Raw genomic sequence first — 26410 nt, 5'->3', positions numbered from 1 at the left:
TGTATTCTTATCCACTAAATGCAACTTTTCATTTAGTTCATTCATTTAATTTTCTTTTTTATTTAAAAGAAAATCATACAAGTTTGTAGTTTTAACTGAGATGATATTGTACATGCAGAGCAAATATGTGATCTATGTAAGTGTCTGACAACTCTGGGTGTAAGCCACAAGTTTAAAGAGTGAGAGAGAGAGAGAGAGAGAGAGAGAGAGAGAGAGAGAGAGAGAGAGCGCATTTGATTATTAGTTGGGTTTATTAGCTCATTTAACTGCCCATTAACAAACATGCACAAATGTCTAACCAGCCATTCACATGATAGCAAGGTCAAACTGGTTCATCAGAATTGAGAAGAAAAGTAATGGTTTCTCATTCCAGATAGATGTACACCAATGATTACAGACACACACGTGTGTGTGTGTGTGTGTGTGTGTGTGTGTGTGTGTGTGTGTGTGTGTGTGTGTGTGTGTGTGTGTGTGTGTATTTGGAGACATGGGCCTCTTCTTTCTTCTTAGACTGATCTTGCAGTAAGTAAACACGACATGAATCTTAGTTTGTATTAAAAAGCTAGTAAGATGGGACAATAAAAATGAAAACAAAAAAATGAAATTCTTCAATATTCATGTTTTATTTTACTGCTTAAGATTCATTTGTGTCTCTGGAGGTGCGTCCACAAAAGAAAGGTGATTGAATATTCTTATCATGGGTCTTTAACTCATTTTATGACTCCTTGCTTCTTCATGGTGGATAACTGAATCATTTAATTTTAGACGTGAAGTTTGAGGACACTCAACATTTAGGCTTAATGTCTAAAATTCTGGCAGCAAACAAAGGTAATCTTTATTTATTCAAAACAAAATGTTTCAGCTGCATCCTTAACTGCCCATACCATGCCTGTGGGCAGTGGCTTACAACCTACAGTGTTATTTTGCATTAAAAGTTAATTATTATACATATTGGCTGCTCAGATGAGATTTATTTCAACTTGTTTGAGGTTAATGATTCCTCCCTTTATGGATTCAGATTTATCTTGAATCTAAGGAAGAAAAGGTTGCTAGTAGTTTCATTTATAAATCGAATTTCAGAACAATACCTAGAAAGTCTGACCATCCCATTATATTACATTTGGTTAAAAACTGATACAAAGGTCACAGAGATCTTGGACTGAAAACAGGACTGTCTCCAAAAATACCTCTGAGACAAAACAAGCTCATATCTCTGAAATGAACAATGATAACTGTTTCTGTTCTTTGTTCAATACAGAATGCATTCAACTTGCATAAACGGGATACTGCCAACTTACACACTATATGACTGCTCCTCTGTGATGTATCATAACTGTTTCCAGAAAAGTAGCAAAATGGTTTTGCTATTCTTTTTTTTTTTTTTTTTTTTAAAGAAGTACCTCTGTTTATGAGTGTAATGGTAGCTTGCCTAGCTGCTAACTGTTACATTATTTTTTTCTGTAACAGTTAGCAGTTTCTGACTTCATCTCTTTGCATGTTGGTGTTGGGTGTGTATAGCGCTGTGGTAGCAGCATCTGAATCACATTACTCTTTAGCAGGAGAAAAATTAAATATACACTGAATTTTGGTTTATTCCTAGTTGTTGATGAATTTTAAGTGATGAAGTCATTTCTTAGGAATGACTTTGCATGAGTGCCTGGAGAAGAAACCATTACTGCCATTCCCGATCATTCTGTGCCAATAGGACAAACAGACAAAATGTCTAAGATTGATATAGAAAGGATCAATAAGTTGTACAAATGCAGTGAGTACAAAAGGCATGGAAGAGACAACCCACTGTTTCCTAAAATGTATAATGAAATGTGTTTCTCATTCCTCATGTATTTTTTCATTGGAAGATATTTCTACAGAAACAGGTGTAGGAGATGTTATTTCTGAATGTCAAATCATTCTAATGACTCAATTCCTATCCTTCTTTTCAGACATTTGACAGAGCATGAAGAGAGATTGACTTGTGAAAAACTTCATGACAAAATGTCTAATCAGCTGATTTAGCTATAAAACAACAACAACAACAACAACAACGAAAACCATCAGTTAGATAAACATGAATAAATCATGAACATTTTGACTCTTACCTGCATGCATATGATTGAGTCTATTCTAAATAGCCCACAGTAATAACTAAATAACTGAATCAAGTTGACATTTTGCACAAATGGCACACACATATTTTTTTTAAGCTAAAGTAAAATAGAAAAAGAAGGCATTTCAACCCATGAACCACAACCATGGTAAACCAAATTATAATTGCATTCTGGCAAACCTTTTTAATCTTTATTTCAAATTTATGATTTGTTCATTTTGAACAATCCTCCACATCCACCATGTTTAATGTGCTGCATTACATAGTATTGAAAATATATCTAAATTACAGAGACAGGAAATAAGAACACATAAATTTGCCATGGCAATAAGCCTACAAAAGCAATTCAAATTAAAGCTGTTCAAAGTTTAAACATTGTCTTTAACTTTCCTGCACTTTTGTTTCTGCAGCTCGTGTTTGTTGTTGCGGGGGTTGTACGTCACCACAAAGCGGCACTTCAGATGCTGTGAAAGAGGAAACAACAATGAGCATTACATGAGAATCAAAAGGGAGCATTTCTCTAGATTTCTGTTTTTAACTTAATATTTATTAATATTCAGCTTTTCACTTTTTTTGCTTTGGAAAAAAATATTGTTGAGAGACTTTACAAACTTTACAGACTTTTACAAATGCAGACAGAGAAAACATTCACCTTTTTCACAGCACTGCAGCCCTTCAAGTCTTGGTTTTCAGACTTGGGACACTTGGTTTTTCCCACGACTGCATCGATCTTATAGTCGATTGTATTGGTCACCTACAAACATCAGCATACATAAATGTATATTTTACGCTGTAGTGGGATTGCAATAGTAAAACGCTGATTCATTTTGTTTGTGAAAGCTGATTCTAACCTGACTCTGAGCATCAGTCACTTCAATCAATTTGAACATTTTCTTGCCCTTGGGCTTTTCATTGAACATCTTCACAGCATGTTGAGCTGCCTCCTGAACCTCGGCTGAATCTGGATTCCTTTTAACCCAGCCACCCAGAAGAGGCTTGTTTTCTTTGATGAAATTAAACACACGAAAACACACAAACATTTAATTTACACAATTTCATCAAGATATCACATCAATGATTAAAAAAATGATGAATGGATATTATTATGAGGATGCATTTCCTTATTGCACTAAACCGTGTGCCACTTAATGCATCTGCCAATTTAGGAAATTATTAAAAGTGCTTACCTTAGTAATCCTCTTATATCCTAATATTAACTTGGATCTGCTTTCATTTGCAAAGTCATACACTATGCCGAACTCCATATTTTAGTCCAGAAACCACAAAACCCTGCACTGAGCTGGTCTTATACTGCCAAACTACACTGACTTCTAGGCCAAACCAAGCATTGCTCATCAGAATCTGCTGTAAAGCCCTACATGGCTCCTGCCTACATATATATCAGCGCGACTGAGGTATTATATGCAGATGCAGCCGACTTCTCATCTTTTCACTGCTCCACCCTCTTACTTTAAATAAGAAGTGAGCTTCTGATGTTGTGGAGATTAAACTTTGGAATATTCTTCTTTGGCCTGTCAGATCAGCTGAATCAGTGTTTTGTTTCAAATCACTCCTGAAACTAATTTCTCGAGGCTGACTTTCTTTTAATCCTTCCCCCATTATTTTTCCCCTTAACGTACATCTATTTGAGTACTCGGTGAGTAAAACAATGGTTTTCATCTTAACAGATTTAGCAAGGAGTTGCCCTTAAAACACAAGTTAAAGTTATACGCAAGGAAAAATGCAATTTTGTCAGATGTATGTCTGAAAACAAACACTCCAAAGTTATGAAAATGATAAATCACATTGCATTCCAAATTCTGCGTAAATTGCATCCATGCTGCAGATTTTACTGGACTATATATAATCTTCCTTACATACTAAGTACTGGTACTGAGTTTTCCTGATGGATTACTCGTTTATTATTTTTATTCCTTAACACTCTGCAGCTACAACTCCACCATGCCAAATTAAACAGCACTTGAACAAGAACATCTGTATCTGTGTTCTCTTTTTTTTTTTTTTTTTGTGTCCCGTTTGGATCTTTAGCCATCAGAATTGTTGTCTTAAGGCCAAGAAAGATGCCAAGCGGATTTATTTTACCAAGTGGATCATCATGGCCTTGCCATATTGGTCCATTTGATTGACCTTTATTATAATTATGAATTTATTTTATTTTCAGTTGCTACAAACGGGACAGACATGACTGGGGGACAGGACAGGGAGAAAGAATGAAAGAAAGAGAGGGAGAGAAAGAAAACCAAAGGGGAGAAGAGACGGTGAGAAGGGGGGGGAAGAAGAAAAAAAAAAAAAAAAAAGCTCCGCCGGCAGCCAGCTGTGCCTGAGTGACCGAGCCCCAGGCCGAGAGGCCGGGGGCACCCCACCTCCGAAGTGGCCCGAGCGAGCCCCAGGCTCCAGGCCCCGATAAGCGGCCGTATCTGTGTTCTCACTAAGATAAACATGACTCACTGTAGCCAACCAGACTGCAGTACAGAGTCATCAAATATGGCGCCATTTTGGTGCCGTTTTGACATTCAAAGACTTACTAAGAGGCAAAATGTAAGCTCCCTGACTGTATGAATGGTTTTAAACAATGTTATTTATTACCATCCAAACTATTCTGACCATATTATGCCATGCTGAGAAATCTGTAATGCAAGAACTGACACAGAGACACTGAAGCTTCAGCTGTCACTACAACTGCTATTTTATTCAGCATTTGCACACATTCTAACACTTTGTTAGCCCAGTGCATAACTTCACTCGTGGTGCAACATCTCATTTCCACAACAACAACTGTAAGCCATTAAAGAACACAGTAGCATTGGAAGAAACAAGCGTATAACAGCTACGCTACCATAATAGCAAACACAATTCCCTTAAACTCCAACAAACACGACATCCAAGGGGCACAACAGAAGATCACATCTAGCCTCTCTCATCATGCCACAAAAAATATTTAATGACTATCATATCTTTTTCACTATTAGCATTCGTATTTTTCTGTATTTTGTCTTGTTATTACCCTGGGTTGGTATCTGCATTTTGTTATTGTATTTTTTCTTCATCATTTGTATAAAAAAATACAGATGTGTATATGCACATTTCATCTCATCCTTTCTTTAATGCTGCGATAGTAGTACTAATACATGTTTTTCATTGTGGCTAAATGTCATATGAATACACAAAGTCAAAGTAGCTGAATTGCAAATGTTTTGTCTGACTCATTTCTAGACTGTTAGTCATGGTTCTGACACAGATGTCTACGCTCCAGTGCAGTCATTGTTATATACCTCCATTGTACTTTATAAGAATGGCTCCCATTTCAAGCCCAATGTTGTTTCTACTTTACTGTCACCACATGTTGAGGTACTAATCAGAATCCAAGAGACAGATTCTGTCGACCCATTTAAACTAATTTGTTGAAATAGATGGATGCCTCTCATAATGTATTTAGATGAAGTTTAAATTAACATAATAATATACTGGTGGCTGTTTTTATCCATGTAGGATTTGCATCTAAAGAGCAAGACTAATTCAGTTCTGTTCAACTGAGTTTTATTTATATAGCCCCAAATCACAACAACCAGCCAACACTGCATGCATGATCTGTTGGGTCTAAATGGGCACTGAATTGGGATCAGACAGGGAAAAGAAAAACAACCTTTTCTAGGATCAAGTGCATTTAAAATGGACTTGAAAGGAAATGTGTCCTATGGTTGGAAATCATGGACAGTATATCTTTATTGGGTTGCTTGATTGTACATGCTGACACTATGTACGCTGGGCAACACAAACTGGTTTTGGAGCAACATGATGCTGCCAACCAGACAAGATTTTGTTTTTCAACTAATCACTGCATGATTTACAACAGCATAACAAACTGTGTAATAAAACAGTCCTGTTGCTAAACTGGCCAGAACCCATTGTTACTCAGGACAAATGACATCCATCATCTGACAAAAATAGACAAACATGATTTCAACAAAATTCCAGCTGATCTCATACAGTTTTGTTAAAAGGACAGATGTTACAACATAGGGTTAAACATCTGCAGATCCCAGCTCTTTCACAAAGCATGTTGCTGGTGTTGGTTTTAAAATCAGTGCATACTTTAAGGAAACAATGAAATATTTTTTAACTAGATATTTATGTGATCTGCAAATATTTCACATATTAATTTTACACAGCTTCTTAACATTTTTGCAAATGTCCCTGTTGGAAAGTGATATTTTTTCATGAATTTATATATCCAGTGTAAGGCTCTTTTGAAGCACATTAATAAATACAGCCACTTCAGTTGTCATGAAACTTCACATTTAAAAAGAAATAATGTGCGTGTATTAGATAGTATTTCTGCAGTATTGCCCCCAAAATTTCAGAAGCTATTTTTTCTGGCTCGCTTGCCTGTGACATTACTCCACATTTGCTTTTGCTTCTTATATTTCTTATCGATATAATTACTTACCGGCTATGACGACTTTCTCCACAAGCTGATCTCCCAAGCCCAGCTGGATAACTGATAGGCATATCAGCAGTGACAATGGAAGAGACATCTTTATACACCAAACTCTGCTGTGCTCCTCACAAGAGAAAGACTGGTTTCCAGAAAAACACTTCAGATGAGCAGAATAATTTACTTGTCAACCAACTTGCAGATGTCCCACTCGATTTGGTCTGTCCAAGTCCACAAAGAGAGCACTTAAATGAGGACAGAGATAAAGAGGATTTACTCTAGAAATGAAACTTTAAATAATATAGCTGAAAGGAAAAAAGTACAAAGTACTATATATAATCCATATAGATTATCCATCCGTATAGTTTATGCTACAAAGAAAGTGGAAATATAAATACCTTTTTGTTAAAGAAGTTGAATACTGGTGAGTGCTGGAGCAACAGAGGGTGAAACAGAGAAATGTGAGGCAGGAGAGTGAAAGAGGGAGAGGGTGGCGTCAGTGAATGCCTGTGACTATTCAGCCTTTCAGCTGTGGCCTGTATAACAAGCCAGTGAAGACCACACCCAGCTAATACCACATATGACTGCATGCATAGATTTAACCTAGGGTGTGAATGCCAGAAAAGAAATATTCAAGTGGAAGAGTCAGTTCAGATAAGTGTCTGACGGGCATTGTTGTGTGTATGTGCGCGCTCTGTTGTTTCTCTCTGAATGCATCATGTGGGTGTGTAGTCTGTGTCTATTTAGATTTGCACATTTCCATCTTCTCATCCAGGGCTGGACTGGGACAAAAAATCGGCCCGGGCATTTTGACTAGAGACCGGCCCACCAGGATAAAGATTGAAAATGTGACGTCATTCAGGGGTAAACCGCAAAGGATTCTGGGAACTTGTGGCAAGAGGTACTAGCGATAAAAAGAAACCCAAAAAATGCCAAGAAGCTGTTGTATTATTAACTGCAATAGCTGGTCGCATGACAGCCACGGGAAGCCGACGGGTAAAGAGATCGTTTTTTTTTTTATCGGATTACGTCGCTGAAGAGAAATTTTTTAAGCCATGTTTCCGAAGTAAGAGCCGACGGATGGTCTGGATATACCAAATATAACGTCTCAGAACACTCCAGCTCACAGGTTAGTCTGCTCCAAGCATTCCCACAAAGGTCAGAGTTTTGTTGTAGTTAATGCGTCATTTTTCTTAACATAATTGGTGATATAGGTTACAAGCAAGTCTGGCGCTGAACAGAAATTGTCGCGCTATGCTCCTTTATTTATTGTGCATAAATAGTAAATTATCCTGACACAATATTGCGTTTCGCTTCTGTTATTATGGTACATTGACAAAAACATATACTTTTATTCACAGGATAAAACAGTTTTTTTGTATCACTAATTGCCCAGTGCGATTACAGCATACAGTATTATTGTCACTGCTACATTTCTGTGATGCTACCAGAAATTATTTCCACTACTACTTAATTACCGTTGAGCTCAAAGGTCCTATTAATAAACGGTTAACGAATGTGTATTTATGAGGACGATTTGTGAGACTGGTAAACTTATGATATGTACGATGGTCTTTCGTTCTACACGGTGCATTTCAAGGTCCTGCACCCATCTGTCGGTAAACTGTACCTGGGCTTGTTGCAGTGATCTGAAGTTACTAAACTTCACGAGTGTATGCACTCACTCCAAGAACCTTATAATTATAAATTTGAGCGTGGTGAAAGTTGAGCAGCACGCTGACGTCTTTTGTCCACTCTGGGTGCTCCTAAGGGTCTGACCCTTTCACTCCTTTGATTTTTTCCTCGTATTTTTCTTTGTCTTTTCGTCGAGTCTGTCTTTGTATGGACCGGCATTGTTCTCCTTTTGTTTTGTACATTCCTTTTTTGTGCGGCAAAGAAAAAACAAGAAGGTATTGGAACCGGAGAATGAACGTTTTGCGGTGCTGCAAACGCTTGCATTTGATGCGGTACTTGGATTGTTTTGCCACGAGTTCCCGGCATGCAATGCGCGAAAATCACGTGATTGCTAAACAAGGGGGAGGGTGCATCCAGCCTCCTCGGCTGTAATTGGTCCAGCCCAGAGTCGATCATGACCAATTGGCCAATCCAACACCTTTCATTATATATACCCTTCCTAAAAAAAAAAAATCCATCGGCCCATAAAAACAAAAAATCGCCAGCGGCCCACCGGGCCAATGCCCGGTATGCCCGATGGCCAGTCCAGCTATGTTCTCATCTTGTTTTAAAGCACTGGATAAGCCACTTTGTGGAGATCCAACACAAGCCAGATGATGACATCAGTCGGCATACAGTGAGTAACAGTGAAAACCATGGCACACAGCAAAACCACAGCAGGTCCAAAATATCTCTTATCATGGAACAAACTGTTCTGAAAGTTTTGAATAGATTTGCCAATATAAGCAAGTGGAATATGCTAAGATTACTCACTTAGTGAGCAACACCAAGTAAAAAAAAAAAAGTAAAAGAAAGAAGGAAAGAGTGACATCTTGTTTTGTTGTTCAAGACGATTATAAACAATATCCAGTGATTTTCATTGGATATCAAATAGTGTTGCTTTTACCAGCCTCAGGTCAGACATTAGAGAAAATTCAGAAAGTGCATTAAATTTTAATTATACAAATGGGAAATCACAGTATTTATAATCCTCATCACTTATGGGAGGCTCAGTTTGACAAAAACCTTGACCCAGGCTGAAATATTAACAAATATTTAAGATGGTTCAATCAAACAACTCACAACTTTAAATGATTTATTGCAACAATAGAATAATTACAGTTCTGAGCTCATCACTCTGACAGCGTGTTATATATAAACATGTAGTATGATGAGTAAATATACCCTTAGAGAAAACTGGAAGGGTGTGTGTGGAGCCCCTATGGTATATTGCATCTGTGCTAAGGGATTGTCTTGCTTTTCCTTTTGCACCACCACCAGGTTAAAATGCCTAAAAGCATAGGGTGTACTGACAGTAATCTTGCGATTACTTTTGGTAGTGGTATGCACAAGTTACAACTGTGCACTGGTGGTAGAGCTCAAAAACACAATGAGGTAAAGACTTGGTTGTAAAATATGTGTTGCTAAAATCTAATAACTGGCTGCATATGAACTGAGGTTTAATGTAATCTTACTGAGAGACAGCGAGCAGGTCAGCACTGGTGGATTTACACTGGCTTGCTTGAGTATTTGTGTTAAAGTGTGGTAAACTGTGGTATACAAAATGTGGATGATGTACACAGTCTATAGGACTGATCCTGTTCTTATTTTAAACTTATTGAACTCTGTAATGAGTTAAAAGGCCCAGCAGAGGGAAGCAATACCACAGAACATAAAGCAACAAGTGGTTGACTTTTTTTTTTATATAACTGTAGAGAAATAAGGTAAAGTTTTCTTTCTTTAACATTCACTTCATTGAGATGCTCTAGTGCTATCTCACATTATGAGTCCTGAGTGCTTAACTGTAAGCTCTATGTAAGAATTTGAGTTTGGTCGTCGTCAACAAATAATAGCCTGCATAATAGATTTAAAGTCTACACTTACTTTAAAGTTTGTATTACAAGGTGCATTACTGTAACAAAATTAAAGAGAAGACACTAGTATAATTTCAATCTAAATTTGAATATGTTTATCATAGAAACAGATATTTAATTGCTAACTTGAAGCCTAGTTTTTGGATGCATGAAAATACAGAAGTGTCACAACAGATGGCTAAATGAGCTACAGAAAAAAGACCCAGATGAAGGACGGACACATACAAACCAATGAGACAAAAGATAAGGCAGATGGGAACAGAGTGACAGGTACATTTCGTCCAGCAGTAGTAAGACAGATGCCAGGCAAGATAATAGACTGGAAGATACAAACCACACAGATGGATAGGTCAGCAGAAGGCAAAGGTAGTACACTCCAACAATGCCACAAACTGCTCTTTCAAAAGTATGAAAGATTTAAATTAACAAACACAATTTAAACAAGCAAACAAACAGTGAATGCTCATTTTCAGGAAAGCGGTATTTTTGTAAAGCTTGTAGTGATGGAGAATTCACTCCACAAGTGTTCTAGGACAGCGGTCTCCAACCTTTTTTGCGCCATGGACCGGTTTATGCCCGACAATATTTTCACGGACCGGCCTTTAAGGTGTCACGAATAAATACAACAAAATAAAACTAGTACCTGTACCAAAAAAAATAAGATTTATTCATGACACACGTGAAAAGACCCAGGAAAACCGAGTTAACGATCAAAACAATAACAAAATAACGCTGAAAACTGATAAAAACCCTGAAAACCATACATTTCACACCAGAGCCTCAACTCTCGCGGCCCGGTACCAAAAGACTCACGGACCGGTACCGGTCCGAGGCCCGGGGGTTGGGGACTGCTGTTCTAGGACAAACATTAAGCAGGTACACTCTGTAGGAGAAAAAAAAATCTCATTTCAAATATGTAAACACTGGATAAGCTGATAAATTAAGATGGACAACCAGACTCTTTCATATCTCTTTTACGCATGCTTGGCAATCACTGCTCTTCTGCTCCTAATGAGATGTTAAAATGTAACTCTTCCAAGCTGCAGCTAAAAAGGTCAGGGTCAGTAAGGGGGGCTGGCTGAGCTTTTGGAAATTGGAAATCCCCTTTTCAATGGAATAATTGATGTCACCCTTGTATGCCTGATGAGCGGACTGGAATCCAACTGCCACAGTTTGCACTCTAATTGTTCTTGACTGTTAATCATAAAACTGAACGAAAAGCTGCACAAGTGGCTGTTTTATTCTCTGTGGAGGAGATCTAGGTGAGAGGTCAAAGTTAGTTTACAGGAAAAAAGAGTGTAAAACAGACTTTGCACGAGAATTTGTTATGTCAGAAAGCTGTTTTGTCATGTGGTAAATCTGTCCCTGTGACAAGCAGTGCTTTTTTAATATACTGCATTAGACCAACAGATGTGTTTTTCCACCTCTACCATTCATGGGGGAGGCGAAAAGGGAATTATTTCCAATAATTAGCTGTTACTGTCATGTCATTTATTGCTGCTGAAGCCCAGAGCACTGGAACCATTAATTGGTTTAATGTGTTATTTACTCATTAACAAACAGGTAAGCCAAATATAAAAAGAAATAAGTAAATCAGTGGTGCACTTCATGAGACGGGATCAACATTTTAGCTGGAAACCTGTAAAAAGCTGTTTTGCTTCCATCGTTATAGACATGTTCAATTACTTTGACACATAAGAGCTTATTCATGTCTAAACAAAACATTTAGCTAAATAAAATAAAATAAAAACAGAACTAACGTAACAATATTATGTCTTAAAAATAAATCACCTTAAATAAAATTAATATATCCAGTGAAAATCTTTTGTCAGTTTGGTGAAATCTGTAATCAAAACCTGCCTGTATGCAGCATTACTTTGCCATTGAAAAGTGTTGTGCTTTTATTGTTTATATTGCAATACCTATTCCGACTACCTATACCTATTTTATGCTATGTGCATAAGAAATAAACAGGTAAACCATGGAAAAAATTTCATTAGAAATTAAAAGAGGCAGCTTTTATAAGTACATTTTTTTAAAAGTTACAACTGCCTGAAGTTGAATTTTGATTATTTTCCATTTTTTATAGTAGACACACATTTGAAATAAACCTGCATACATTAAAAACAGACCAAAACATTCAGACTTTCATAACCCTGCTGTTGGAGACCTCGCTCTGTTTTTCATCCCGCATTCCTCATTACACCTCAGCCTCCATAATCTCTTTACAGTTAGGGGCCGCCCACTCAGTCAGGTGATTGACATCCGCCGCCTCCAATGGCGCAGCAGCCCACTTTCCGGCCTCGTTCCTCTCTCCTCCTCCTGGTTGCTGTCCGACTTTGTTGCTCTCTTGCCCCGCTACTTCGTGTCTAGTGTCATCGGTGAGTCGAGGAACAACTCGTTGAGGTACCAGCCATGGAAGGCGACAATATAATAATGCCTGTTTGACTCGGGGATAGTTTCCAAGGTAAGTCCGGCCATTTAAAGTGTTTAAACCGGGCGGGAGAGGATTAGCGGCTAGTAAACTGCCTGTGTGTGTGTGTGAGGGGTGGTTGGTGAGGGATGTGGGGACGAAAAGTTTAATCCGCCTCACTACACGGGACAGGAGGGAATGAAGGGAAATGTACTCTACTGTTGTTCACAGTGGGGACTTGTCGTACTAGCCTCAATGTGGATCCCTGTTTAGGCTGTTAAACATCATACCACAGTCTTTTTTCCCTCTAATTGTATTTTAACTCCATGCCTTGTAATTATGGGTAAAAAGCTGGTGGTACCCTGGACAAAAAGCACTGGTTACAATGTGTTGTTCTTTTATTATTGATAAACTGAGCATGGCTGCTTTTTTGTTTCCACTGTTAATTAAATGTCTTTCAGTTGCTGTGTTTTAGTTTTAGATTTCATTTAAAAATGATACAGTGAGAACAAGGTGCTGCATGATATTTAAATGTGTAAATATTGTTGTGATGGGTGGATTGTAGATTGGTGTGGTTTGGTTCTAGTGTACTTTTTGTATTATTGTTGTGGAAAGCGTGCTTGTGATTTGTCTAATTATTTTCTAAATATAGTAAAATAGTGTGATAAAGGTAAAGAAAAAATACTTTCACTGGCTTTCATTGACATGCTTTGGTTTCAGTTCTGAAAACCAAGCACGGGAACTCACTTGGCAGAGTATAAATGAAGCGTTGAAATCATGGCCACTGAAAGCACTTGTTGATGTAATAAACAAGATTAGTCTTCATCCTGCCCTTTGTTGTTGTATATTTATATCTGCAATTAGTTCAAGTTCCAGGTCAATAGCAAAAGCTAACGCTCTGAGAACTCAATCAGAAACAAATACTTACTATAATGCAGAAGCAGACAGAGATACAGACAAAAAAAGAAAAAGATGACAGAGACACTGGGATGGGGTCTCACTACAGATGTGCATTCCTCTAACCAGTGGAGTGATCAAGCTTTTAAATAGAGCTCAACAGGAATGCAAACAGACAAAGCAGAATGATGAAGCCTGGAGGTGTCTCAGGAGTAGGAAAGGGAAGGAAGGTGGGAAAAGAAATCAGAAAAGCAGGCAGCGAGCCTTTTGCTTGAAATTAGCCGTTTCTTGAATGTTGCTCCGCTAAAATGAAAATGTGGGTCAAAGTTCATGCTGTAACATCTGTCTTTATGAGCTTAAAGGCTTTAAGAAACTCATAGTTGCCCACAGTGTAAGCAGTACTTCTGTATCAGTGGAAACATTTGAACCTTGCCAATAACTTTGTGTATTCCAGCATCAGTGTACGTCTGTGATTCTTTAAAGAGGTGGATGCAGCGAAAAGTAGGATCAGAGTCCACTTTTATTGATCAAGGATTGCACTGGCTCAAGTACATGGCCCTCAACAAAAATAATTTTTACATGTACTGAAAACGAGGAATATTAAAGTAAGAGCTGTTGGATCGGTTATGATTTGTAGAAGTTCCGTGTTAAATTCTTGGAGATAGTTTTCAGGAGTCTTAGTACTATATGTCAAAGACAGTAACAAGACAAAACTGCATCTGCTTTATTAGTACTATTATTATTTGAATTTTTCAGATATCTTGTATTTTCAGAAAAAAAAAAAGACTTCTCATTAGTACTTTGTTACGTTATGTTGTAAATTGTCTTTTGACTCTGCATGCTGCGTCTGCCTGTCAGTTTGCTGCTGGAACACGTGAATGTCCCCAATGAGGGACAATAAAGGATATTTCTATTCTATTCTAGTTTCTTGTGAGGCGGAAGCAATTGTACTGTTAGCTACAGTTGGCCAATAGGAGTCCATTTTTCCACTTCACTCCCATGTGGGAGTAAAACAGAAAACCGGGGTTGCTTAAGCCAGTCTTGTGATGTTAATTTGTCCCAGGTTTTCAGTGGTTCCCTGTTTGATTGCTGTTTATTTTTCTCCTTTAAAATCCATTCAGCTAATTCTATGCAGAGAGACAGATCGTGTAATTGTTGTTTTGTCGTAGCCAGACGCACAATGGGCTGTGTGGAAAGAGAAGCCAAACACCTGGCGTAGCATGCGTGTCACTTACAGCAGTGTTTACTGTTTTTCATTCGGGAGGATGCATCTCAGTTTGGACACCTTTGCGAAGAACCAGATTTCTTGACCACTTCACCACTGTGAAACTAAATATACACTGACTAAGAAAAACGAGGCACACCGGGCACCTTGTTGTTTACCTCTGGGATGTTGGCCTACCCACGGATTAAAGCCTTCTGTCTCTATAAAAGGAAAACTTGATGGTATTTTTTGCTTTCTAAACATTGTGAAAAATAGTGGGAACAAATTTGCTTTTTGGAATCACAGACCACATACATATCCAAAAAAGAAAGGGAAATCCAGGATCCTAAGCAGAGTAAAACAAGTCGACTGTGGCTGACACCTGCGTGTTTTGGCTAATGAAAATATTATAGAAAACATTAGTAATCAATTTAATCGTCACCAAGAAATACACAGGATCCGAGGCAAGGTTTAACTTAACCCAATCTTCCCCATTGTTGTATGAAGTATTCATTAACTCGCAGCAGGTTTATAAAGACAGACCCCAGACTGTATAGTCTAACTTTCTTCACTTGAGCACATGTTCTGTACAGCTCAGTACAGTTAAACTCACCTTCTAACACCAGGGTACTGTTATTCAGCTCGCTTTCCCTGCAGACGTCTTTAGCTGGAAGTCCAATCTCTGCTCTAGCTCTGGCCAAAAACCACACGAGCACACAGATACACTCTGGCTCCACACAGACCTTGACGCAGACTTCTGCATGCACATATATGTAAACGATCCAATGGCTTTGTGCATGCACACTCACACATTCACATGCACGCGGAGCCAAACGCACATCCAAGCCTTCATACTCTTCTCCACACTCGTATTTCACTAGTCACTCACAGAGGGCCATGGCAATCAACTTTAAATTAGAGAGAAAGCTGCTCCAAGAACTTGAAGGCTGTTTGCCAGGTCTGAGGCCATACTTTTGGTGTGTGTATGTGTAAGTAAAAGAAAGAGCAGAAGGAGCCAGCCAGATATTAAACCAACATTGAGGGGCCTAGATAGGGGTCTCTCTAGTCCTTAGTGCTGCTGTTTAAGCAGTTTATCCCCACTCACCAGGAGCTGTGCTTAACTGTGCATTTGAAGAGTTATTTTGCAAGCCTCAAACTGGCAAACATTCCATTTCAACATATTTTATGAATGTCTGCCTTTGGAAGAGTTCCCACAGCTAGAAGCCACAAGATCAAGCCACTTAAGAGAGATGCGTCCTCTCTGTTAGGAGCTATGACTCTCTTCTGTGGTCAGCTGACCAATAAGGGCAATGATACTGTGGCGACAGCGAGGGTGAAAGTGTAATATTTGCTAGCCAGTAAGGATTTTTCCATCTCAAATAAAATCGAGCCTATTCTACAATAATTGTTTCCTTGTTAATGTATAATGGACTGGAACTTGGTGCTTTTCTACTCATTCATGCACACACTTGCACTCCGATGGATGCATCAGGAGCAACTTGGGGTTCAGTATCTTGCCCAAACATACCAATAGACCACCCGCTCTACCATCTGAGACCCAGCTGCCCTGAAATGTTAACATACACACTCTTTGATAAATGGGGCCTTGTGGTGAAAAGCTGAACTATGCTGGATCTGTTTTAGATAGCAGAACTGAACATAAGAATGCCACATCAATATTGGAAACAAATATGGCAGATATTTACACAAGTTTATAAAAAAAATAAAGCCCATAATAAAGTCCATAAGGACGCATGATTTTTGACATGGCTGTCAACATCTTCTTTATTTTTTATATCAGTTTTATCAGAACAGGTTTTATATCTTTTTATGCAGGGTGGAGACTGGACCATTGCGACCATTGGTACCTTGTTTTCCATCCGTGTAAAGAAGTGGCAGGAAATGAGTAGTTTCCTGCCATTGAGACACACTTTAGTAGTGTCTCAATCAGCCAATGCAAAATAGTTACTACTGTATCTTCCGCACTATAAGGTAGGGCTGCTCAATTAATCGAATTTTAATCACGATTACGATCTGGGCTTTCAACGATCATTATTAGCCCCTCCCTCGTGCTTTACTCTCGCGCTGCTCCGTGTGGCAAATCCAGCGCACCTCTCTGCATTTCGAACATGCGTCACAACAATTAAGAGCAGCGGTCCCCAACCCCTGGGCCTTGGTCCGTGAGTCGTTTGGTACCGGGCCGTGAGAGTTGAGGCTCAGGTGTGAAATGTATGGTTTCAGGGTTTTTATCGGTTTTCAGCGTTATTTTGTTATCATTTTGATCGTTAACTCGGTTTTCCTGGGTCTTTTCACGTGTGTTATGAATAACTCTTCTTTTTTTCGGTACCGGTACTAGTTTTATTTTGTTGCATTTATCCGCGACACCTTAAAGGCCGGTCCGTGAAAATATTGTCGGGCATAAACCGGTCCGTGGCGCAAAAAAGGTTGGAGACCGCTGATTAAGAGGACCCGAGGGAAGCTCGGAAAGCTAAGCAGAAATTATTTGGAGAGGAGAGTGACTGCTGTTGGTTGAAAAGAGAGGTAAAAAAAGACTTCAGTGGTGTTGCACACTATTTTATATTATTTTTTAAAGTCATTATTCAATACATTCTTATTGTTAACCCTTTAAAGAGCCGCACGTTCAGTTTTGTGTAACTATTTTTAAATCCCTGTAGAACCTGAACCGCGTAAGCTAGCACAATAATTTTTTTTGTATATGAAACCGGAGGAGTTGTACTTACATCTTATGCCATCAGCTTGTCCTCGGTCACGGTTTCCTTCCACATAAAACTTTGCAAAAACTGCATAAAAAGCGCTTGCAGGAACAAAAACATAATATTACAGAAACACGCATTGCCACTTCCCACAGTGAAACAGACGTCAGCACGAACTGTCGCATGTCCGCCATTTCCTGCCCTAAACCGGAAGTGACGTCATTTTCGCGGAAAATGTAGTTTTTTACTTGTAGGCCTTAAAAGCCTATACTGGTGTTTTTATAAGTCATGTTTGACTTTTCTGAATAGTTTCTGTGATGCTTAGAACTCGAATTACACTGCTGGAAATAGTTTATTTTGATGCACCTGCTGTTTTCTTTGCAAATTTGCATCATAGGATAGTTTTTTCGTTTTTCCTGCAGTATATAAAAATTGGTGTATCTCAAAAATAAAACTATGAAGACACTCAAAATAAATTTCCTGTTGTTGTAAACTATTTTTTGCAACTTTTTTGTATTTAAAGTTTTGAGGGATAAGCCTCTTAAATTTCTCCAAGTAGAAATATATGTAACAAAAACGATTTTCAATTAATTTTTTTTGTAGTTTATTGCACTTTTATGCAGTTAATGTAGTTACTATGGACTTAATGCATACATATTATTAAATTATGGGCTATAACAGTTGTATTGATGTATAGTAACTTGAAATGCTCCCAGAAATGGCACTACAGCATGTATAAAAAAAATAATATATATATATAAGCTCTGGCGGACTTGGTTCTATGGTAGGTCTTAAAGGGTTAAATAAATATCGTCAAATAATCGAGATCTCAATTTCAGTGAAAATAATTGTGATTATCATTTTTGCCATAATCGAGCAGCCCTACTATAAGGCGTGCTTAAAATCCTTTAATTTTCTCAAAAATCGACAGTGCGCCTTATGTATGAATTCTGGTTGTGCTTACTGACCTCAAACCGATTTTATGTGGTATGCGGCGCTCAAATGACTTTGGTAAGCTACGAAGCTGGACCACTTGATGGATTGTCAGAGCATTACCGTAGTCAGGAGCCTCGCAGAGTAATCTGGGTGAAAAACTCCGTCCGCTTCAGGTCCCAAAGTCAAACGAACACTGCGGCATCACTGAGTTTCTCGAAACTTTCTAAATTCTTTCATCTTTAATAAAATGATCAGCGTTGCTGCTTTACCAGATGTAACAATTAAGTTTAACATCCAGGCATCCATGAAAACAGAATTTATTAAATTTCACGGAGTTAGAAGTTAGCTTGCTATTTTCCACCTAAACATGTTATAGCATGTTCTGACTGAGAGATTTCTGATAAAATGAAAACGTACAGCTCTGCTATCACTTCCAACATAAATGAAGACAAAAAACTAAACAGCAGTGTCTTTTGTAGGGTTACTGAAGTTGGGCTAGCTGGTATATAATAATGTGCTACGTGACATAATCCATCCACAATATGAGGTTAGTCATTAATATACTGCAACAACACAGGAATGGAGCAGCGGTAAGAGAATTTAACATTAATGAATTAATGGTATGGAAGTTGAGGAAGCAAGAAGAATGAGTTGAGTAAAATTTGACTTATCTGACTGTTTTGTTTCGCTTAATGCGCCTTATGTATGAAAACAGACCCGTTCATCAACAGTGTGCCTTATGGTCCGAAAAATGCGGTAGTTGTCCTTAATTGTGGTCATAGGTAGCTGTTTCCTTTGTCAATTTTCACAATACATTCTATGCTGCATACTGTTTACATGATCTCTGGCATACATCTAAGTGTAAAAACTTGTCATCATGCCATTGAGGATTTATAGTTGTTGGTTTGGCTTTAAGTATGGTTAACGGAGAAGGCAGTGACGGAAATATACTGCTTATGATTGTGATTGTTCCTGTGCTTTTTCTTCGGCCCGTGTGTCAAGGATTAAGCCGCTTATTGTAACAGTATTTCACAGAAAAAGTTAATAAGATAAAATGTCGTGAACTGACATTTGAATTCAAACTTTGTTTGAATTAAGGAAACCAAGTGGAAAATGTGATCATGTGTTTCACATTAGACACTATTATAGGGTACTGTACTCAACCCAGCAGCATCGTGTCTTCAGTGCTGTTGGATTGAAGGCATGTGTGTAAGTAAGTGTATTTACAGCGTCCACATTTTAGAATTTATAGCAAAATAAACACTTTGTTTTATCAGATCACTGATTGGTGGAAGCCTAAAGATGCAAGGTTGAAATTCTCATTTAATTCATTGTGTTTTTAAAGCAATTTCATTGCAAAGTCATTGTCTTTGCAATGGTAGCCTCTTTGTAGAAACTTCTGTGTGGCAGGGTTTTTGTGGATCCAGGGAAGATAACTGCTAAAGAATGTACTTCCTTCCCTTGCAAATGTACTGGATGATCTTCTGGACCTCGGCAGGATCTCTCAGGAAACTATGCTTTCTGTTTGTCACAAAGAACGATAAACCCTAATTTTACTGCGTGCTTTTACTATGATGATGAAGAAAGGTGCTGTGAGGTGTGTATGCTTGTTTTACTGTGAGCAGCATATATGAAATATTAATGTCCATGTGACTGAAAAAATGGGTACTTTTGGCACCTTGCTGCCATTTTGCCAGTGAAAATAACATCTATTAGGTTTAGCTGTATAAACAGTAACTCTTCTTTCCAATGCAGTGTTGACTCTGAAAACAGAGCTCACTTGGGAGATTATTAGTGCTTGGCAGAACCTTAGTCTGTTCTAGAAAAACACTATATTGATTGCAATTCTACCTCCACATTATGCACGGTTATTTGCAAAGCCATCATGAAGAATACAGTGGATTGATTTACAAGCTGGTGTGGAAAAGTTACCAAAATTTTACCTTTTTTTTAGCGCTAACTTCCACCGAGCAGGTGGTCATATTTAACATGACTGCCATGTCAAAAATATTGTTTTGAAAGTTGTGAACCTGTTGTTTTCAGCATTCGAAGAGGTCCTTGCTTTATTCTCTCTGCAGGGTTTATTTTCAGAGACAGGGAAGAACTCTAAGGGCTAAAGGGGAAAGAGATGATTGGTGCTCTTATTTTAGCCTTTGGTCAGTGTAAGTAGTGGTGCTTTCAAGTCTGTCTCCAGTATACGTTAGGTAGCTAAAAAACCTTGTCACCTTGCAATTGACCGTAGTTGCTAGTGAAATGAGTACAGTTTTTTTCAGTCAAGTGTAATTTTTGTATTTTCTCTAATAAATGTATGGATTTTGAGTGCAGTCCAGTGTGGAGACAGCAGCCTTGCATAGACAACATTGCATAGAAACTTGCATAGACAACATTTGCCATGCACATATGTTGTTCAGGCTTTGACCCAGAGTGGCTATGGCAGAGGCTTTGGTAACCTGTAGAGTTGATAAACATAGTGTTGTTGAAGCTCACAGTCAAAAATTAAAACAAATGTTTTAAAAAAGGGAGATTTTCTGGTGTGAATAATGTATTTGTGTTTTTGATAATCCAAAACAGTCCTTAGTGCTCCCTGTGTGTTCAGTTATTTGCATCAGTGATTCAGTGATTCCACTGTGTGGTGGGGATTGGGGGGGGGGGTCATGTTTGTGTACTCCACATATGAATTGCCATTCATTTGTTTGTATTGGTATTTGCATGGGGTGGGATTTGTTTTGACGTATCTCGAGAAAAGCTCATCACTTGAATAGAGGTGTAACTCTTAATTTATCAGTTGAATCACCGGAAAAATAAATAGCAACAACATTTAAATCATTTCATGATTTCTGTAATTTTTTTAACCAGAAATGTTAAAATTTTCATTTTTCTAATTGTGCTAATTTGAGGCTTTTATATATCAAGCTATCAAACTTGCATCTATAAAAACATCTATTGCTTTCAGTTTTGATTTCCTTTCATCAGAAATGTAGTTTCAAAGTTTTGTGTGATGTGCTGATTGGAAGGTAGTGTGAAGCTGGGCTGAAATACTTTGAAACGGTTTGGAAAAAAAAAATTCTTTCATTAGGTTATTTAGTTTTATAGCCACTCTCTTATTGCTACAAAGTATTAACACCATTAAAATGTATGTCCTTATGTTTTGCTCTGTGTAATTGAAGTTGTTTTGCATTAACTGTCATCAGTTAGAGCAAAACAAAGACTTTAGGATTTGTTTCATTTTATGCTTGAATATTTGGTGCACTCCAAAACAGTCCTTTACCTCTTTGTGTCACTGGGGACAAGGCTAAAATCCAAAACTGTCACTACTGATCCCTTTAGGTGACTATTTTTACCTTTCTCCTCATACATAATGAATAGACTTGTCTGTTTAAATTATATGACAGTTTTTATGTAGCCAAAATGTCTCTAGGGTCCAAAAAATGTATGTGTCTCTGTCATGACCTAATTCAGTTGGAATGTCTATGGCAAGTAGGTATGAACTTGCCCACAAATTATAAAATGCGTCTTCTCCCTTTGCGGTCTGTTTTTTCCCGCTTTGTTTAGGTTTGTTTCTCCCTTGTCCTTACTTTCCTGCCTTTTTCAGCTTTCTCTTTCCCTATCCAGTTTTATTGTTTTATATGCCCTCGGTCTCCCAGTATCTATTTCCTCCCCCTCACCCCCTCCCACTGTGTTGTTCCGTTCATGGAGTGTTGGCAGTCTGAAAGGAGAATAAATGGGTGTATCGAGCATGTTGATCTTATCTTATTTGGCAGGCAGGTGACAGAAACAAATGAATATGAAACTGAATACACTGCTAATGTTTCTTAAGCAGTTTTCAGGGCAGAAATCTTTGTTTTTGCAGGTGACGAAGCTTTGGTTATATACTTGCTATCAGTGTAAAACTGAATGAGAACTGTTGTCAAGCAGTAAGGCTTTGGCTGCCTGAATCTGATCAGCTTTCAGCATAAAGATTGCAATATGTAATTATCATATCGGTATGATGATGTGGTTTGGCATTTGGAATTGTTGCTGTTTGTTGATTGTTGAATATATGTCACATTATGCATTTGAATTATATGGACTATGGCTGTGCCATTAAATTTTTACGTGAGATAAAAATGCCAAATTACGATATCGCTGCTATAGCAACAACTTGTATTTACGTTCCATAGTGCATGTGTCAGTGAGGCAAGCCGGGCACATGCGAGTTGTTAATGAGAGTGTGGGGAGTGAGTTGGAGGGTGGGGTGGGCTGCTTTTAACCATGTAAAGCACTTTGTGCTACATTTTTTTTTGTATGAAACGTGCTTTATAAATATTGATTGATTGATTGATTGATTGATGAAGCAAGAGTCGGCCTCTTGTGATGAATTAGTACTTAAAAAGAGAACTGTTTCAATAATATCCAACATTGTCTGGTCCTGCAAAATCAGCATTAAATGTATTCCCGCTAAAGGAAGTAACAACAAATGTGTCCCATCACTTTAGGCAAAAACACAGAGTTGAGTACTACCATGCTATGGTGGAGTAGATGCTAGTAGCACGTAATGCACAACCTTAATGTAAACAAATAACTTCACTGAGCATTACTGGAACACTTGATAGTTGTACTCCATATGACAGGAAGAGCAAATGGTGTTTATGGTAGAAAAGCAGGACTTTAAGCAACTGGTTAAAAGGCTTGACCCAGATGAATCCCAGGTAGAAAATATTTTTCAGTTTTATATGGTACAGTATAAAGAGTTACAAGATTGATTGAAGTTGCTTCACTTACTGTTAAACTGGTGTCAACCAGTTATTTTATAGTTTTACCTAAAAATTCCAGAGAAAACACTACCTAGGATATTTTTGTGCTTACCTTTGAAGGAAAATACCCTTCATTCACACATAAATGATACTGCCTACAAGCAGTTTCTCTTGAAATGTGATACAATTTTGAGGCTATATCGCCCAGTTTGACTATGGGCTAGTATCACAGCAGTGGTTGTCCTACGTGGAAGTAGTAAGAGCACACCTGATCCTCTGCCCTTTCAGCGTGTGTACTCTGAACTCTTTGGTAGTAGGTGTCAGTTCTTAGGAAACAATGGTAATGCATTGCAGCTTCTGTGCGTCACTACATCAGTAAGATAATTTTAATACAAGGCCTTAAAGAAGAAGCTGGAAAAAAACAGTTCAGCAGCTCGACATGTTGAAGCTTTAATGAAAACTTTATAAATACATTTTAATGATGAATTAAAGCTTGCTTAACACAAAAATCTGAATACAAACCACTGCATTCTCAGTAGTTCAGGAACCAATAAGGTTTGTTTGGCAGTTCATGTTCATCCATCCAACTGTAGTAATATTATCATATATAAATAAATAATAGTTATATTATTGATGTGTATAATTCAACAGTTGAGTTGTTTAATGGCTCTTTCACTGTGAGACAGTTTGAACACTAAATGTTTGCTTTTTCTTCTTAGAGTTCCTTCATCTAAAAAAGGCTTAAATCATAAAGATCCAAGTCTCTCTTCATTACATTTATCTTAAATGCACAGTTGATCATAGCTTGCTTAATATAGAAATGTCTGCCATCTAAAGTTTGTGGATTGTGTTTTTTAATTGTAATTTTCATTTGAAGACAGTTTTATAGTCATTTATCATGGTTGGTTGCAATGAGTCAAGAAAATGCCATTGACATGAATGCATTTCAACAACATTGCTCTGGGCTTAAGAAAATTAGCTGGCGAGAAACTCGGAAAATATCCAGTGATCTAGAGTAGATGGATGTGATAAATGATCCTTAGACTTTGGTTTACTTTGGCAAATCTTCAGCGCTAAACACATCAGATTGAGGTTGTTTGTAGATGACAGGCAATTAATGTTAGAGGATGGAAATAATGCAACAGATCAAAATATGCTTTAATATTTCTATACATGTTTTTCACCATCACTCAAGGAAGAATACATACTGACACAAAATGCTTTGCATGTTTAGGAACATGTTAAGAACATAGCTTTTGAGATTGATCAGAAAACACGATACAGACAGTTAGTAATGAGCACTTACTACTTGATGGCCATAGGGACTGTGTTTGCTTAAATGATTTTTTCATCAAGGCTTTTCCCTGAGTCAACATTAGGCCATTAGGTTAAATAACATTCAATGGGACACTGCAAAAGCATGGGTAGAAGTCTCTGTGTTAAATTGATTTCACAAAATGGCAGCAAAATTGATTTCACAAAATGGCAGCAAAGTCCAGTGCACTGAGACAAATTATCTTATTGTCAAAAGTAGGGCTGCCACGATTAGTCAACTAGTCACGATTACGTCGACTATTAAAATCGTCGACGACTGATTTAATAGTCGACGCGTCATTTGAAGCTTTGTAAGATCACAAAAGACGCAGGAATAAGTAGTAGGATTTAAGAGTGTAATAATGGACTGAAACAGAAGATGGCAGCACTGCATGTACAAGGATGCCAGCTGCTGTTAAACCTCGAAGAAGAAGAAGCTGTAGCCGTGTCCAAATTCAGTAACCGCATCCTCCTGTGCCTGCATTTGTTGTCGTTGCTGTCGTTACAGCGACACAACGAAGACTGTCCAAATTCGAAGACTCCAACAAATGCGGCCGACAAATGCGCCCTTCATTTCCCCACATTTGAAGGATGGGTCGGATGTATACTTCGAGGCCCAACCTATCCCAGAATTCATAGCGAGGCCCAGCTCAGTTTCCAACAATGGCGGCAGCTAGTTAGTTTTAATATTACTCTTATTATTCTTTCTGGGTCACAAAATAAACGTTTAACATATTTTCAGGCGAGAATGTAGCTGTGTAAACCTCAAATATCTGCTCAGTTTATCAAGACACCACATATTTTGAAAAGCGCTCGCTCCCAACGTTTTCGGAGACGTCTGTTACCCACCAGCTCGATAGCTAGCCGGGGGCAAGGCTCACTAGGGCCGGTGAGAACACCGGACTCCCGGCAAATCGTTTTCAAACCCACCGCCGTCTTTCGCTACTCAGGTTAAACATGATATATAAGTCACTTAGATAACTTAAAAATGTTATTGTTGGGCCTTTTTTAGTATTTTATTTGTTCCTCAGTAAATCGGTTTGGCTGAGATTAAAGTTATAGTTTTTACACAGCTGAGTAAACGTCAAGCAGACAGCTGATTATCAGAAGTGTGAGACGCTCGAGAATATACTCCAGTGTCCTGTTATATTTTAGATGGCAAGGAGCAGACGGCTGAGTTTATTAAACTCCACTGAAACAATCTGGAAATTTAATTAAAATTTAATAAACTATCATCTTACCTGGGTGTTCACCTCAACAATAAACTGGACTGGGCTACAAATACAGACATCCTGTATAAGAAGGGCCAGAGTCGACTCCACCTGCTGAGGATACTGAGCAGGTGCAGGACTCTATTAAGGACATTCTATGGACACTGTGGTAGCATCTGCCCTTTTCTATGCAGTGGCCTGCTGGGGGAGTGGATGCACGGACAGGGACAGGAGCAGGATTGACAAACTGGTGTGGAGGTCTAGCTCCGTGCTGGGATGTCTTCTGGAGTCTGTGGAGGTGGTTGGCGAGAGGAGAATGTTAGTAAAGCTGACATCCCTCATGAACAACCCACATCACCCACTGCATGAGTTTGTGAGTAGGCTGAGCAGCTCCTTTAGTCAGAGACTGAAACACTCTCGCTGCAGGAAGGTCGCTTTCGCAGATCATTCATCCCAACAGCAGTTAGACTCTATAACTCCTCAATCACGATGTCATGACTCACTGGACACTGTGAACATCCACGGTCACCATTTCATGCATAATGGACCTTCAATGTGTATGGACATGTGCAGGTATATATGTATGTATAGGTATACATATTTTAGTGTGTATATGTGTGTGTGTACATGTCTATACATAGGAATAGTAGTGGTACAATAGTTATGTTAAGCTATGTCTTGCATAGTTCCACAACCATATCCATAGTCACATACTGTGTGTGCTACTGTTGTATATAATGTATTATCTTACTTATTTTCATTGTTTGTACTTATTTGTATTTTTTGTATTTCCTTCTGATATCTGTACCTGAGCTGAGGTAATGCAAAAATTTCCCCGTCGTGGGATCAATAAAGTTTTATCTTATCTTATCTCGTC

The 26410-nt window shown here is 38.2% G+C and overlaps 2 protein-coding genes across 5 annotated transcripts in view; one reads left to right on the top strand and one right to left on the bottom strand.

The window, feature by feature from the left end:
* Positions 1 to 2265: 2265 nt before the first annotated feature.
* Positions 2266 to 7102, bottom strand: LOC113025953 (cystatin). 2 transcript variants are annotated; one of them, XM_026174233.2, is made up of 5 exons: positions 6962 to 7102; positions 6576 to 6808; positions 2959 to 3110; positions 2760 to 2861; positions 2266 to 2571 (listed from the first exon to the last, which is right to left on the bottom strand). In XM_026174233.2, exons 2-5 carry the CDS (start codon positions 6661 to 6663, stop codon positions 2476 to 2478), a joined length of 438 nt encoding a protein of 145 aa, XP_026030018.1. In that variant the 5' UTR covers positions 6664 to 6808; positions 6962 to 7102; the 3' UTR covers positions 2266 to 2475. The 2 variants fall into 2 exon arrangements, with proteins under 2 accessions (XP_026030018.1, XP_080160543.1); XM_080304417.1 differs by having other exon boundaries at positions 6576 to 6784; positions 6962 to 7093.
* Positions 7103 to 12413: 5311 nt separating this feature from the next.
* il11ra (interleukin 11 receptor subunit alpha) overlaps positions 12414 to 26410 on the top strand; it is a 52642-nt gene continuing 38645 nt past the window's right edge. For all 3 annotated transcript variants that reach the window (XM_080304421.1, XM_026174230.2, XM_026174231.2), the window contains exon 1: positions 12414 to 12578. The gene's annotated coding sequence lies outside the window, so the exon portion shown is untranslated. The remainder of the gene's footprint in view (positions 12579 to 26410) is intronic.

The sequence above is a fragment of the Astatotilapia calliptera genome, chromosome 7, assembly GCF_964374335.1.
Source record: "Astatotilapia calliptera chromosome 7, fAstCal68.1, whole genome shotgun sequence".
NCBI lineage: Eukaryota > Metazoa > Chordata > Actinopteri > Cichliformes > Cichlidae > Astatotilapia > Astatotilapia calliptera.
Note: the sequence above shows the minus strand (reverse complement) of the source record. Positions and strands in the feature narration are given on the sequence as shown.

Coding starts and splice junctions, on each gene's coding strand:
- LOC113025953 (XM_026174233.2), bottom strand. CDS start 6,663: ATGTCTCTTCCATTGTCACTGCTGATATGCCTATCAGTTATCCAGCTG. Junction 2,862..2,958: donor TGACTGATGCTCAGAGTCAG/GTTAGAATCAGC, acceptor TGATGTTTGTAG/GTGACCAATACAATCGACTA. Junction 2,572..2,759: donor GCTGCAGTGCTGTGAAAAAG/GTGAATGTTTTC, acceptor CCTCTTTCACAG/CATCTGAAGTGCCGCTTTGT.